Source organism: Lachnellula hyalina (assembly GCF_007821495.1).
Source record: "Lachnellula hyalina strain CBS 185.66 chromosome Unknown contig00056, whole genome shotgun sequence".
NCBI classification, from domain to species: Eukaryota; Fungi; Ascomycota; class Leotiomycetes; order Helotiales; family Lachnaceae; genus Lachnellula; species Lachnellula hyalina.
Genome location: NW_022157170.1, coordinates 1 through 13,585, shown reverse-complemented (window position 1 = coordinate 13,585; position 13,585 = coordinate 1). Strand labels below are relative to the sequence as shown.

General features: G+C 47.0%; 3 protein-coding genes across 3 annotated transcripts; 2 read left to right on the top strand and 1 right to left on the bottom strand.

Annotated features, from left to right (window-relative positions):
• Positions 1 to 3,068: 3,068 nt before the first annotated feature.
• FPV162 (putative ankyrin repeat protein) lies at positions 3,069 to 4,255 on the top strand (the record flags this gene model as incomplete). Its single annotated transcript, XM_031149699.1, has 3 exons — positions 3,069 to 3,433; positions 3,491 to 4,177; positions 4,225 to 4,255. The coding sequence occupies 3 exons, from the start codon at positions 3,069 to 3,071 to the stop codon at positions 4,253 to 4,255; spliced, it is 1,083 nt and encodes a 360-aa protein (XP_031005851.1).
• Positions 4,256 to 7,840: 3,585 nt separating this feature from the next.
• YIL166C_0 (putative transporter) lies at positions 7,841 to 10,680 on the bottom strand (the record flags this gene model as incomplete). The annotated part of the gene is made up of 2 exons (XM_031149698.1): positions 7,841 to 8,528; positions 8,960 to 10,680. The coding sequence occupies 2 exons, from the start codon at positions 10,678 to 10,680 to the stop codon at positions 7,841 to 7,843; spliced, it is 2,409 nt and encodes an 802-aa protein (XP_031005852.1).
• Positions 10,681 to 11,645: 965 nt separating this feature from the next.
• Positions 11,646 to 13,097, top strand: SGSH (N-sulfoglucosamine sulfohydrolase; the record flags this gene model as incomplete). The annotated part of the gene is made up of 1 exon (XM_031149697.1): positions 11,646 to 13,097. One exon carries the CDS (start codon positions 11,646 to 11,648, stop codon positions 13,095 to 13,097), a length of 1,452 nt encoding a protein of 483 aa, XP_031005853.1.
• Positions 13,098 to 13,585: the final 488 nt, after the last annotated feature.

Below are 13,585 nucleotides of genomic sequence, written 5' to 3'. Positions count from 1 at the left end.
GTCTTGCTACGAAATTTGTTTACAGGCCCCAGAACAAATGTACTATTCATCCTTTGATCTCCAACGTACAAGGAAAATAAAAATAAGAAGGAAGAAGGATTGAGAGGCTGAGGCTCAGTAACTCATCTCCAATTTCCACGGCGTGATAGTGGAGAAGACTTCTTCATAGATACAACTTTACACATCCTTTGACCACAGTTTTGTAATCCCTGATTGGCCCACAGGTCTCCTGGTCTCAATGTTCTGTGTCATATTAGCTGCCATAAATATCTTTCAGCTATAGTAAGAATAGCTCATCATGTGTTTCATCTTTCAAATCTGTTTTTCTGTGGTCCTAAGTACCCCCTGGGAATAGTCGGCGTTACTATATGAGGATAGGACTGGATAGGACTGTCATCCTAATTTGGGGACGGGACGGGCCACAATGCGAAAAAAAAACCCGAAAATGAACAAAGTGGATATACGAGATACTAGATACAGATCTAGCGTTTTACGGAGCAACCAAACATACGGCGTACTGCGTATTTTTATTCAGGGGCGTGAAATTTTACCGGGGCTAAGCGACTAAGTCTAAAAATGGCCGAAAGTGTTGGATGTGATTTCTCCTCCGGAGGTACAGCGGTTAAATATGGTCAAAATTCTAAATTAGCACTTTCACCCTCTGATCCTAATTGGGAACTCCTAATAAATACAGCCTCTGTAAGCATAGCCTTGATAGGCTTGAAGCTCTGTAAGCACTACCCTAAAATGGGTTAGAGGACGCCCTATACCCCAGTCCTTTCTTTTTTCTTTTTTTGAATTATAATAATACTCAACCCCTGTACCTCTATAGACATGCGGTGTTTCTCTCTCTCTTTCTAGACTTAGAAGTGCCAGTAAGGACAAAACAACATGCTCTAGCAAACAGCTTTCTTCTAGCACAACATGTCTAGATAATCAGGCCCTGATATAGTAATATCAAAATCACGTCTTCGACCACTTCGCGAGACACAAGGTGTAGAGTGTGCCAGCAGTCCTCATTCCCTTTTCGCGGAAGCAAATATAAATCACCCCTCCCCAATCTCATCTGCCGCGGTAGGTGATGCTCTAGAGCCTCTACTGACCCTCCGAAAGCTACGTCCGTGGAGGCTGAGAAAGGATTTCGCCAAGGCACGCAATAGATAATAGATAAGAGTAATAGCTAATTATAGCAATTGGAATACTTTGCATGTCAGAGTATTTACGGAGGAGATCTTACCATATAACATAAACGTTTTTAAGTACTCATGGACCAGAAATCCATAAAAATCCACACTTGTAAGAGGTTCGTCCGAGGTTTCCGCCCCTTTCCCGTGAGTACTCAAAAACATCTATTATTTTATGTGCAAAATGTAACACTGGGCAGCGGATAATTTGCGTGCAACAAGTTCGATCAATGTGTCCGCCATTTGACCTATGTAATCATTTTCCCGTGCTCATACTGGCTTCATTTACAACAACCACCCCGTCCCTCCCTTGCGAAGTACTGTATTATTTCGTAGGCATGTGGAAATCTAAAGCGAGCAAGTGCCGCATTATCCGTGAAGTTGAACATGGATACGACTATGCTTACTGTAGTAATAGATTCATAAATAGAATGAACGACGTAACATAGCACCCAACAGATCAACTTATGGCGGGATACTACATTATAATCCTCATTTTTCTATGCACGGCTACCTAACCTTTATGTAGGACGTCGTCCCCGGAACTTTAAGGAGACTTGCGCTTTTTTCCTTTACCTCAGGCGCACTTAATCCATACCGAGGCTCGAAGCGAGGCACATGTTCAGGGGGTAAACGCCGATTAAGTGCGCCTAGCTTTGTTTTGATTGGTCCTCGTTCAAGCGGCCAATCCAAATCAGCCTTATTATCATCCGTGGAGAGAGCTCAAAGTCTACGAATCAACCCGCGCTCTCCACCCGGGAAATAATCGGCCGATTTTGGCACCCTTCTAAAACTCAAACAGCTTGATATATATAGGTCTGGTAGGTAGCGACGATGGTCTGAATCAACGGCCAATCCAAATCGTCCCCTTGCCAGGGGCTAAGGGTTAAAGTAAGCCTATCCAGGCCGGCTCTGTTAGGTCCGCCAATAGTAGAGGAGCCACGGGAATAAATACGAATATGTCACGCGTTAGCTACCATGCACTACTCCATATTTGGTACTTCGTATACTCTAAATAGGTACCTAGCCTCCTAGGTACATAAATTACCTAAGCTCAGCCTAGCCGTGCATAGCCCTACGTAGCCCCTGAACCACTCCACTCCACTCCATATAGCTTTACCAAGGTACAAAGGTTTCCTACCTTACTCCGCAGGTATGCAACGATCCATCCTTTACACCAAGCCATCCAGTCTCACCAGTTTACTAGAAAGCGCTACTGCTTTTATAACTTCAAATCAAGCTATATACAAAGTTGATATATAAGAATATGGTTATTTTATAGGACCATAATACGGATAAGCGGCTGCTATTCAATTATAATATTCTATATATAAAGTGACGAAGACCTGCTTGATGAAGAATCCTTCTAGACTTATTAATCAGAAGCTGGCCCAATATTCCGTGCGGCTGAGAAGTTTTGATTTCCTTCTTACAAGTAAGTATGAATAATTAGTATTAAACAGCCAATCAAGTGGCTAGGATCGTATTCATATCTACTTCCAGCAGATCACCGTTTATCTATAGAAAAAGCGGGGCTCAAATTCTTTTTCCACGGCACGGAGTACGGAGGAAGGCTCCGGTCAATCAACCCTGTAGTGCGTCTGCGTCCAAGGTTTACGAGCGGAGCCTCAATCCTTCGGAACTACTTCGTACTTACCTGGGTAGGTAGAACTCCAGCATCTGCGCCGCTATTATCATCAACGCCGGTTCAGTATGTCGTTCGTTCTTTATGTCAACCCTTAGATCAGGATTCGCCGCTACATCAACTCTATCGTACCTTGATTCGATCTAATGTTTCTGCCTAGAAGTATTTCAAAGGTCAGGCAGGCACTGCTTCTCCGTCTCGACATACATTCGCCCTCTTTCAACCTCAACTAAAGCAACATGCAGTCGGAGAATCAAGGTCCAATTGAAGAACACCCAGCAGATACACGGCAGCAGATACTCAAGCTACACGAAATAGCTTTGGAGAAATGCTGGGAAGCTTGTGAGACAGGAGATCTGATCCAATTCTCCAACCAGCTCAAAGAGTCCTTTGGAAAGCTCCGTGACGCTGATGTGAAAATTTTGCTAAAACGGATAATTAAAAATGGCTGGTTAGAAGGGATGCGGTGTCTACTTGATCAAGGGGCTGACCCAACCCTGTTGACCGCGTCTATCCTCGTTCGGGAATCTCGTTCTGCTGCAATGCTCCAGCTTCTTGCTGACTTTGGAGTGGACTACAAATCCGGAGATTCCAATATTCTGGCGTAAGGAGAAATAACACCTTTGGAAAGCATCCTTAGCCCATCTGACACGCATCTTAGATCTGTTTCTAGCCCCACTGCTAGCCGCCGAGAAATACTGGATTGGTTGCTGGACCACGGACTAGATATCAATGGCCCTACTAACGACACGGTGCAAGGTACCGACAGATCATACCGCGACAATACCGTTGAGGTTCTTAACGCGGCCGCAGCCCAAGGCGATATCGACCTTTTCGACCATCTTGTATCGCGCGGTGCTCGACCCCACCACAGTAATGCTCTCCACAATGCGGCTCGTTCCAAGAACGCAGTCGCTATGATCACTCATCTGGTCGAGACATACCACTTAGACGTCAATGCTAGTGATGCATGTAACGGTCTCAACGAATTAGACCTAGTCGGGTTCAGAGAGACGCCGAAATATGCCTTGAACTACGCATTAAAAGCCTGCAATACTCCCGCTGCTGAGGTTCTACTGAAGCACGGTGCGAAAATTGGACAGGCTCTGTCGTACGCGATCTCATCTCAGGAGACTTCGGCTGTCAAGCTTATACTCGATGCGGGTGCTGATGCATCTGACGGTCTTTGCAACGCAATTGTTAGCGATTACCTGGAGGCTGCTCAGCTTTGTTTGGAGCATGGCGGTGACATTGCCGCAGGGGAGGCACGAGATAAATTTGTGGCTGGTTTTGGTGGATCGTATACTGGGATGAGCAATGAGATGAGGAAATTGCTGGACGAGTGGAAGTAAGTGAGTTTCTCTGCATCCCGTTCGTCTTGCTAATATGTTTTAGGCATAAACAGCAGGAGAGTCCTAAAGCATAGCCGAAAATTCAAATACACAATCACAGGAACACCCACGGGGTTGAGCGCGATCTAAATGAGCAAGGTGACCGCCGTCAAATCGTCATTGTTCCAACACAACGTCAAACAAAGCACAAGACATATCAATGGTCTAGAGTGCAGAACTCGTCAAGCTTGCTTATCTGCTTCACACTTCTTAAGTTTGGGGCCAACCCACAATGCGAGTAAAAATGGACATGCACTTCAACTTCCGATTATTCAGCGCTCATTGCAATATTTACTTTCTTGCACTCCAAAATTTCGGTTCTAGTTGATGACAGTAAGCAACGTCTTCTCGTAGGATGTTATGAAACCTTCTATTAATCTAAGCACAGTAGAGGTAGATTTCTTATGTTTCAATAAAATGCGCTTTTGATTAACCGCGGGCTTACCCCTGAAGTGCCATCCGCCGAGCCTCGCTTAAATTTTACCTGTGGGAGATAGGAGACACGTGGATTTTATGTTGTTCTACCATGTGTAACTGCCTGCCGGTGCTTGTGTCTTTGAAGAAAGTAGTGAGATAATTTAGATTTCACTCATTCTGCTGTCATGGTTTCATTGTTCTTTGATTGTGTTTACTGCATGGGTAAATGCATTCATCCAATTTCTTCTTATTTACATTTGCATTGTCCGGAGGCCAGTAGTCTTCTAAACCCCCCAGCTCGAAAACCAAAAGCCCCATCTATCTCATCATCATCCATTGTTTATTTAGAAGGCACCACACGCTTCTTGTTGGGTCCCGGGAGAACTGTAATGCCAACCAGGGTCGCAGTCTCCGTCTCCATATTTGTCATTTCCACGGTAGTTGGCTGAACCGAGGTAAGTACCTCGACGGACGTCTCAGTAATTGTCTGGATCGACGTGCTTACCGGGACAGAAGTCACCGTCGTTGGCGTGAGTGTTGATACCATGGTGCTCGTGCTCGTACTCGTGGCCGTGACAGTTTTCGGCCCCAACCCACATTTTGCATTAGCCTGCTCCGTCAGTCCCAGCAGTATGGAGACAGTCACCAGTGCAGCGAACAGCACGGCGATGGCTCCGATCATAAACCATTGCTTTTTATCCCGTCGCGGTTTGCAGAATTCGATCTCGCGCTCGGGCTCTATGTGATAGACCGGTACTATTGGTCGCGGCATCTGCGTGTCTGTTGTTCCCCTTCTGCGCAGCTCGATATCCTCGAATTGGTCGCGAGGCCGAGTCTGAGGCTCTGGAGATGCGTATGGTGGTGGTTCGCTCTTGCGATCTGCGAGAGCTGCAGATAGCTCTGCGGACAACTGCTCTTCAGATAACTCCACGGCGTCAAGTTTAGACATTGAATCCCGGTCTGAGAACTCTGCCATCTTGAGTGATGAACTGATTGGTGAGTTACTGACAGACGTTCTGTTTTAAGAAGAAGAAAGTGGGGAAGGCAATTTGGTTTTGTACGTGCGGATTCCTTTTGTAAAAGACTGGTAGATGTTTCAAGAAAGAATCCGGGAGATTGCGCATGATTCTAGGTTATAGGGGGTTTTTGTGGACTGTTCTGAGAATACCGATTCACTGTTCTTGTTTGTTAGGGTTGGAACATGAAGGTAACTGAGTAAAAGGCTTTGTTTCTCAAGTGAATAATATGCCTTAATTATGATTCGATACAATGAGGTTTTCAGGCTCTCTCGAAAAATAGGGAGTCTTTGGCAACTTCCTGGACTTTGATTATCTGCTATTCCTATATTGTTTTACGGCCGTGTTTACAAAAAAAAGGAAGATTCGTGGTAGACAGAAAAAGCGGTACTGGTTTATTGATGTGCCAGGTGGCGTCGAACAAAAAGTCAATAATAAATGACATTTTTAATGTCTATGGGACTATAAGGCACTACAATAGAGTTTAAGGGTTTATGATTAGCGGTTCCTTCTTTAGCAAGGCAAAACAGCATACGAGTTATTCGTCAAATTCGAAAAATAGTTGTCTAACTTCAGTATCTGAGGACACTTAAGCAAATCTTCTCTTCTACTTGCTTCATTTCAAAGTTGGTTTTCAGTTTAGTCATTCTATCTATCAAGTCACAAATTTCACCTGTCAATTAAATATTTCATTGAACGCATCTATTGTTAAAGAGGATGGATTATTATTGCATGCCAATCTAACGAAACCCAAACCTACCCCCATCCAAAGAAATCTCAAACCTACGCCTGCATAGGTCTCCTCTCCTCTCCTCTCCTCGCCACTGCGCTTACCATAAACCACCGGTAGTCCGCGCCAACAGCTGAGCCGGCTTGGTCGGCGCCGGCGCCCCTGTCGCAGTGCAAGTAAAAAGAGTCGTAGTCTCAGTCACCGTAGCGAACGTCGGCATCGGGACCGTCATCGTAGTGGTATGCATATCCATAGCCGCTGCAGCATGAGTTGACGCATTTTCCGGCTTGTGGGAGCCAGCCGCGCACTTCCCCATTCCCACCATGGAGCCGAGCACCACTGTGGAGATGGCAAAGATCACACAGAGGATGATGATGGCCACCAAGAGCTTCAAGCGGCTGTCCCGCTTCTTGGACACTTTGGCATTGTCGCCGTCGGGGATCCAGGGCTCGCCGCTCTTCTCGTTCGTGTGGTAGTGTGGGACCTGTGGGCGGTTCATGGGGATGTGGGCAGGCACATCGTCTTCGACGATGTGGTCCAGGTCGTTCAAGACGTCGTCTCCCGGACCCAGTGGTGACTTGGTGCGTGCTGCTCTAGTTGCTGCGGTGGGGGCGTGAGGGTGGGAGTCCCCCAGGTCAATGGATTCCATTGGCACGATGTCATGGAGACTGATGGGCTTGCTGAAGGGCGATACGGGAGGTGATTCCTTGTTACCAGAGTTTCGCTTTCTCCATTCTTCTGCCACCGGCATGGTTGTGTTTCGCGGATTCTCGTACTGGTTGGTGTACGGGTTGAAGGTTTGACGATTCATTGGCATCGGGGTCAAATCTCTTGCAGATGGACCAGTGTGAGCCTCTTCGGTCATGACGACTGGAGGTATGCTTGAGGGTTCTGAAAGGATGCTTGTTGTGAAGAAGCTTGAAATTGGGTTTGGTTGGAAGAAGTTCAGATGTTTATATCAATGTTGATGTTGGTGTTTGTATTCAATGGAGGTAGAGTCCTTACTTATAAATTATTCTTAAGATACTGTTTTAAAATACTCACCCGTTGTTTCAATACAATCACAGAGGGAAAACAGAAGCCAAGTTCTGAACAGAAGCTCACTTTGTCATCAAACAAAATGTTTATCTGCGTCAAGCAACTTGGTCGAGCCTCACGCGAAGAGCCGTTATTAACACCTATACTTCTTTGGAATGTGATTACTCGTTTCTCTTTCATATCTAGCCTATTCACTGGACGAGTCATATTGACTGCTTTGTTCATACAGTTCATCATTGTATTGTTGTAAAATCTTCCCGTTTGTTTTGCCTTGTTATTTTAAATATATTCCAAGACATCCAAAAATCAAATGCCCATCCTAAACCGCGATTTCTTCCTTGATCTTCATCCTAAAACCGACAGCTCGCTGCCTCTCCTATCCCCACATTTTCGCTAGAGCATACCTAGTAAAGCCATCCTCAACTCCGCTGTGTGGTACCCGGCGCAGCCGTCACAACAGGGACTAGAACTGTAATCCCCAAACTCGTTATCGTCGTCTCAAATACATTCGTCAATACCGGCGTAGCAACCAAAACGCTCAGAACCGTCGTCGGAGGCACATTCGCCAACACCGGCGTAGGAACCGAAATGCTCAAAACCGTTGTTGGAACTGTCATAGATTGGACTGATATAGCAGTCGATGTGACATTCCGAGGAACAACCTTTTGATGATGCGCATCATCAACCGCTCTAACAATCAACAGTGCAGAAATAACGATCAGAACGAGAGCCAGAATGACAATCGCGGCAATGTAGAATCGTTTCTTATGTGGTGCTCCTTTATTGGGCTTGAAGTATTCCGTATCGAACTCTTTTGAGCGGCGGCTGCTAGTTAGAGCAGAAGAGTGGATTTTCGGGAGGGATTTTCCCGTCGCTTTCATCGTCGGCTCCATAGGGAGGTTTTGGAAGACCCCGTTGATGGGTAGCCCGTGGTAAGATGGTATACGTTGATTGCCCATGGTTCCGGAAGAGGCATGCGGGACTGCTGCTGTTGTACTCGTGGGGATGTCTTTTGGTGGGATGATTGGAACTGCGATGCCGATTTGGGAGACTCTAATTACCCCGTCGGCAGAATCTGTCATTTGGTAGACGGTTTGGTTGAAGAAACTTACTTACAAGGAAGTTATATTTCAGTTAGGTAGAAGTACGTCAAGGTGGGGTCGAAATGTTGGCAAATTCGAAGATTCAAAGAGTTTTAGAAGATTGTGAATGGGGAGAAGAGGCCGTTGATTCATAATAATGTGCAATGTTATTGTTCTCCGTGTTGTGAGAACAATTGCCATTGAACAGGCATTATTCACCAGAACGTTGAAAGGGTTTTCCGGGGAAGTGAACAACGGTCTTTGATGTTTAGAACAACAACAAAAACACAGAATAATCCATTGTGTTCTCATAGTCCCAGGTCTTTCTGGGCCTTTGACTAGCTCTCCGAAACTACACACCTTGAAGTCCACATGTTCAGAGTTGATAGTTGATATTCACTTAGCAGCTGCTCCTATCTAGTCATCCCCCACATTCGCAACATCTAAGAAGTAAACACGAAATCTAATCTCTTGTTTCCTTGATCCTTCGTAGTGTCCAGATATTTCTGTTGCTCTTGCTTCGTCATGGCAGTCCACTTGGCACGATTCGATTTATTTCTATATGTGTAGTAAATCTTTGCGACTGCATTGGCAGCTATGCACGCAACGTTGATAGCTATCAGTTGTTTATTGCCACGATGGTACAGTGGTTTGTCATCTTCACGGTAGATGTTAGAAGAAGCTATGCCGGACAGTTGAATCATGATGTTGTAGATACAAGCGCTGACGGCTCGGGTGCGCACCGTGTTGCTGATCCGACTGCACCAGCCGACCTGGGCAGCCTGCATCGATGGCTGGGCGACAAGGAGGAGAGTGACTGCATATTGGGCCCAGGCAGTGATTTTCGAGACAGATGTGAGTTCGATGATAAGGAGGGGAAGGGCCCAAAGTTGGGTCAATATTCCCATGATGGCTATTTGACCTACTCTCTCGGTAAGAGCCGTAACCCACAAGAGGTTGATGGCGGTGAGGACTGTGATGGGAACGTTGAGGAGCGTGATTTGAAAAGCGTCAAAGCCTATGTGCTTTAGAGATAATGGAACGTAGGCTTTGGGAGGAGAAGCGGGAATTTCAAACAGTATCCCGATAGCATAGACCGGCCATAAGTCGTAGTCCGACAGGCTCTGCCAAAGCATTTTGGGTGTAATAGCTTGTCGGTTATGCATAGAGGATTTGGAAGGGTCGTCCCGAAGTACTTTGTTTGTGATGATCTTCTCTTCTCGCTCGGTAAAGTAGCCATTAGGGGAGAGGAGAGTTTTCGTCTGTGTAGGCCCGGGTACGAGGAAGAAGAAACTCAAAAAACCAATGACGATACTGATGAGAGCCTCGATTAGAAAGAGCCAGCGCCATCCCTCTCGACCTGCAATATTATTCATATGCAAAACCCCATATGCAATAAATGAAGCAACGACACCTGACATGTAGTCCGTAAACCAGAAGAGCGAGAGGCGAAAGGGCATTTCCGTGCTCGTATAGTAATAGGAAATATACAGAATACTGTCTGGGATAAATCCACCCATGAAGAGTCCAACAAAAAATCGACAAGCAAAGAAGCCGGCTCGACTTTGCATGAAGAACTGACCTCCGGCACAAATTGACCAGATGATGATCTGAATAGGCATCCATCGATCAGGACCGATTTTCTTGCCAAGGAGCTGTGAGGGGATTTCTGCGATGATAAATCCCACACGATACATATTCTGGGCATTATTGTAGTCGTTAGTGGAGAGCTTCAAGTCATCGAGTAGACCGCCGGCAACAGCTAAGCCGAGGTTTCCACGATCGATGTTCAACGCAAAGAACATAATGAGGACCCAGAGAAGTATCCGGAGGTCGATCTTGCGCCGAACACTGCGTTCTTCCAAATGAGTCCATCTCTCGCTTGGATCGAAGCGCTTGAAATTCTCATACTCGGGGCTAGGTGCATAGTACTGAATGAGATTGGGGTCATCGAACACACCCCGCTTTGTGGCGATTGCATCCAGGTCGGCTGGTTTGCGGAAGAGTGACTTCCAGGTCCAATTGAAGCTGTGGTCAGATTCCTCAGGCTCGACAAGGTCATTCGTGGCTTTGGCATCTGGAACCTCGCTGGTCGAATGCACGACGTTGTGCTTGCTATCCAACGTAGGCACGTGATTAACGGCGTCGATATCGTGGACCTTTGAGTCTGAAGCCATCGTAGAGTAAAGAGGCCGGGTATCCTACTCTGCGAACAGAGTAGAAAGAAGAGCAAGGTATTTTACTATCTGATCTCTGGTGCGTACCGGTACTTGGATGAAGGTGTGCTTTCTTGCGTGGTGGGCTGTTCTGTATCTGTTCTACCACAACGCGAACCCGTTGCATTCCATGGCTTCATATACAGTTCGTACTGTAGTGGGAATCTCCAAACCCATGCTCTAAGGCTGCAATGGAAACTCGTCATCTTTGACATGAATGGCGACATGTAAAGACGACGAGGGTAAAGCCTCCTTGCAAGATACCGCCGGACGTGATTTATCCGTTGAAAAATCGAGTAGGTCTCAATGTCTGTCGCACTGTAAATAGTAATGGGTTTTGATTACAGAGAATTGCGGTGAGCTTATAGATACCTAGCTTGTAATGGCACAAATAGGTATGGTAGGTAGCATTTACGATTTGTATATGTGCAAGGTAGCGTAGCTCTGTTCTGTGCCTGGCTGCTGGATACCAAGCGACCGCGTTGTCGGGACGAATTAACTTTGCAGTACTCGAGTAGCGTGGGCAGGCGGGGCGGGGCGGGGCGGGGTCTACCTAGGAGCTAGGCAGGTAGTGCAACAGGGCTTTTGCCGGCGCTTGATTCGTGGAAGAAATATATATATCGGGAATAACGTCTTATGTAGGTACTCCGTACATGTTACTGAACAGTCGCAGCCCGTATGATTAGTACCTAAGGGACCTAGCTAATAGATAACATCGAATACAGTACCTCCCTTAGGTACCTAGTACTCACTAGGGAGGTACGACTTGATAGGACTATTGAAAAACATCATTTTCAGTGCTGATGATGGCATTTTCCCAACCCTAACTGGGTACCTATGTCACTCGACTTCTTTGGAGGTTATTATGCTATCACCATAATAATAACAACACTTCCTAGGTAAGGTAGGTAGGTACCTAGATAGCCATGGCGGCCACGAAACGCAACATCCTTCTGCTCATCGCCGATGATCTCGGAAAGAACCTAGGCTGCTACGGAGCACCCGTTCTAACTCCCAATATCGACGCCCTCGCCGCCGAATCCATTCTCTTTTCCCACGCCTTCACCAGCACGGCTTCGTGTTCCAATAGCCGTTCCGTCATATACACCGGTCTCCACACGCACCAGAGCGGCCAGTATGGTCTGGCAGGCAAAGCCCATCACTTTGTCATCTTTGACCATGTCAAGACCTCGCCGGCCTTCTTTCGCGAGCACGGCTACCTGACTGGCCTGATCGGCAAAGTCCATGTCGGTCCGGACCAGGCCTACCCGTGGCACGTGAGGAACGAGAGTACAACCCGCGATGTCGCCTGGGTAGCTGATCAAGCCGAGAGCTTCTTCGACCAGGCCAAGGCGACAGACCAACCCTTCTTCCTCACGGTCGGTTACATTGATCCCCACCGTGATATGACCCGGTCTGGCTTCGGCAATCAGGATGTTTTCGATACCAACATTCGGGATGTGCCTTACGAGCCGGCAGACGTTGTGGTCCCGGCATACATTAGCAACTTGGAGGAATCACGATTTGAGTTCTCTGAGTATTACCGCTCCATCAGTCGTCTTGACCAAGGCATCGGCATGATTCTCGAAAAGCTACAAGCATCGGGCCTCGCTGACGATACCTTGGTCGTCTTCCTAAGCGACAATGGTCCCCCTTTCCTAAATTCCAAGACGACCCTATATGACGCCGGCGTTCGCCTACCCTTCATCGTTCGCAACCCCCAGGCTAACCCCAAGGCCAAAGGTATCGAGAACCCTAACATGGTCTCATACGTCGACATCTTCCCGACGTTTCTAGACTGGGCCGGAAAGGCGGAGCAGGCACCCACGGGTCTCGCAGGCCAGTCAATCCTGCCGATCTTGGAAAAGCCCGAGTTGGTGCCCGAGTCCGACTGGAAACACCACGTATTTGGATCCCATACGTTTCACGAAGTCACCAACTACTGGCCAACCCGCTTTCTCCGGACCCGAAGGTACAAGTACCACCGGAACGTCGCGTGGCGATTGGACTTCCCATTCTCCGCTGACCTGTACGGCTCCTTGACGTGGGACGGAATCCGGCACTCGCAACCCCAGGGCAAGGAAAGAGATATCATGGTTGGGCCACGCAAACTGCAGGATTACATATTCCGGCCCCCGGAAGAGTTATATGATCTTGACGAGGACCCTCTCGAGGTGGTCAACCTTGCCAAAGATGAAAAATACCAGGACAAGTTGAGGGAATTCAGGGGACGGCTGGAGAAGTGGCAGGACGATACGTTGGACCCGTGGCTCTATCGAGATGGAGTTTCAAAAAGATTCATCCAGCATCATCTGGATGCGGGTATGATTGTGCCTGATCGGTTCGATTTGGATTTGAACAACATCAGGATTAGATGAGCAGGCATGACCGAGAAGCGTTTAAGTTTTGCAAAGATACGACAAACAAGTAGACCCAACGCTAACAGGATCAAGAGAATTACTGCGTAATAAATACCTCTTCGAGTGTACCTAGATACTTCAATACAGGGGTCAATATCTGACAAAGAAACAACCAAGAATAAAAAATAAGCAGTGAACCTATGCGAGAAATAAGTTTAAAATAACAAAGCCAAAACCATCGATTCGCTAGATATTTCTACAGGCGATAAAATTCTCAAAGCTGAATATCCCAGACATCCGCAGATATTAAAGGAACTCTCCTATCTCGGGTGTCATTGTACAACTCACGTCTATTCTTTTAATACAATCCACCAATCGAGTACAGTAGCACCACCTATCTATACATGCCCATCCCCTACTTCCTCCTACCCACGATCCTCTTCTCCTTAACAGCAACCGACCTCTTCCACGCCTTCCTCCACGCCGTCCACCGATCCCTAGGCTTG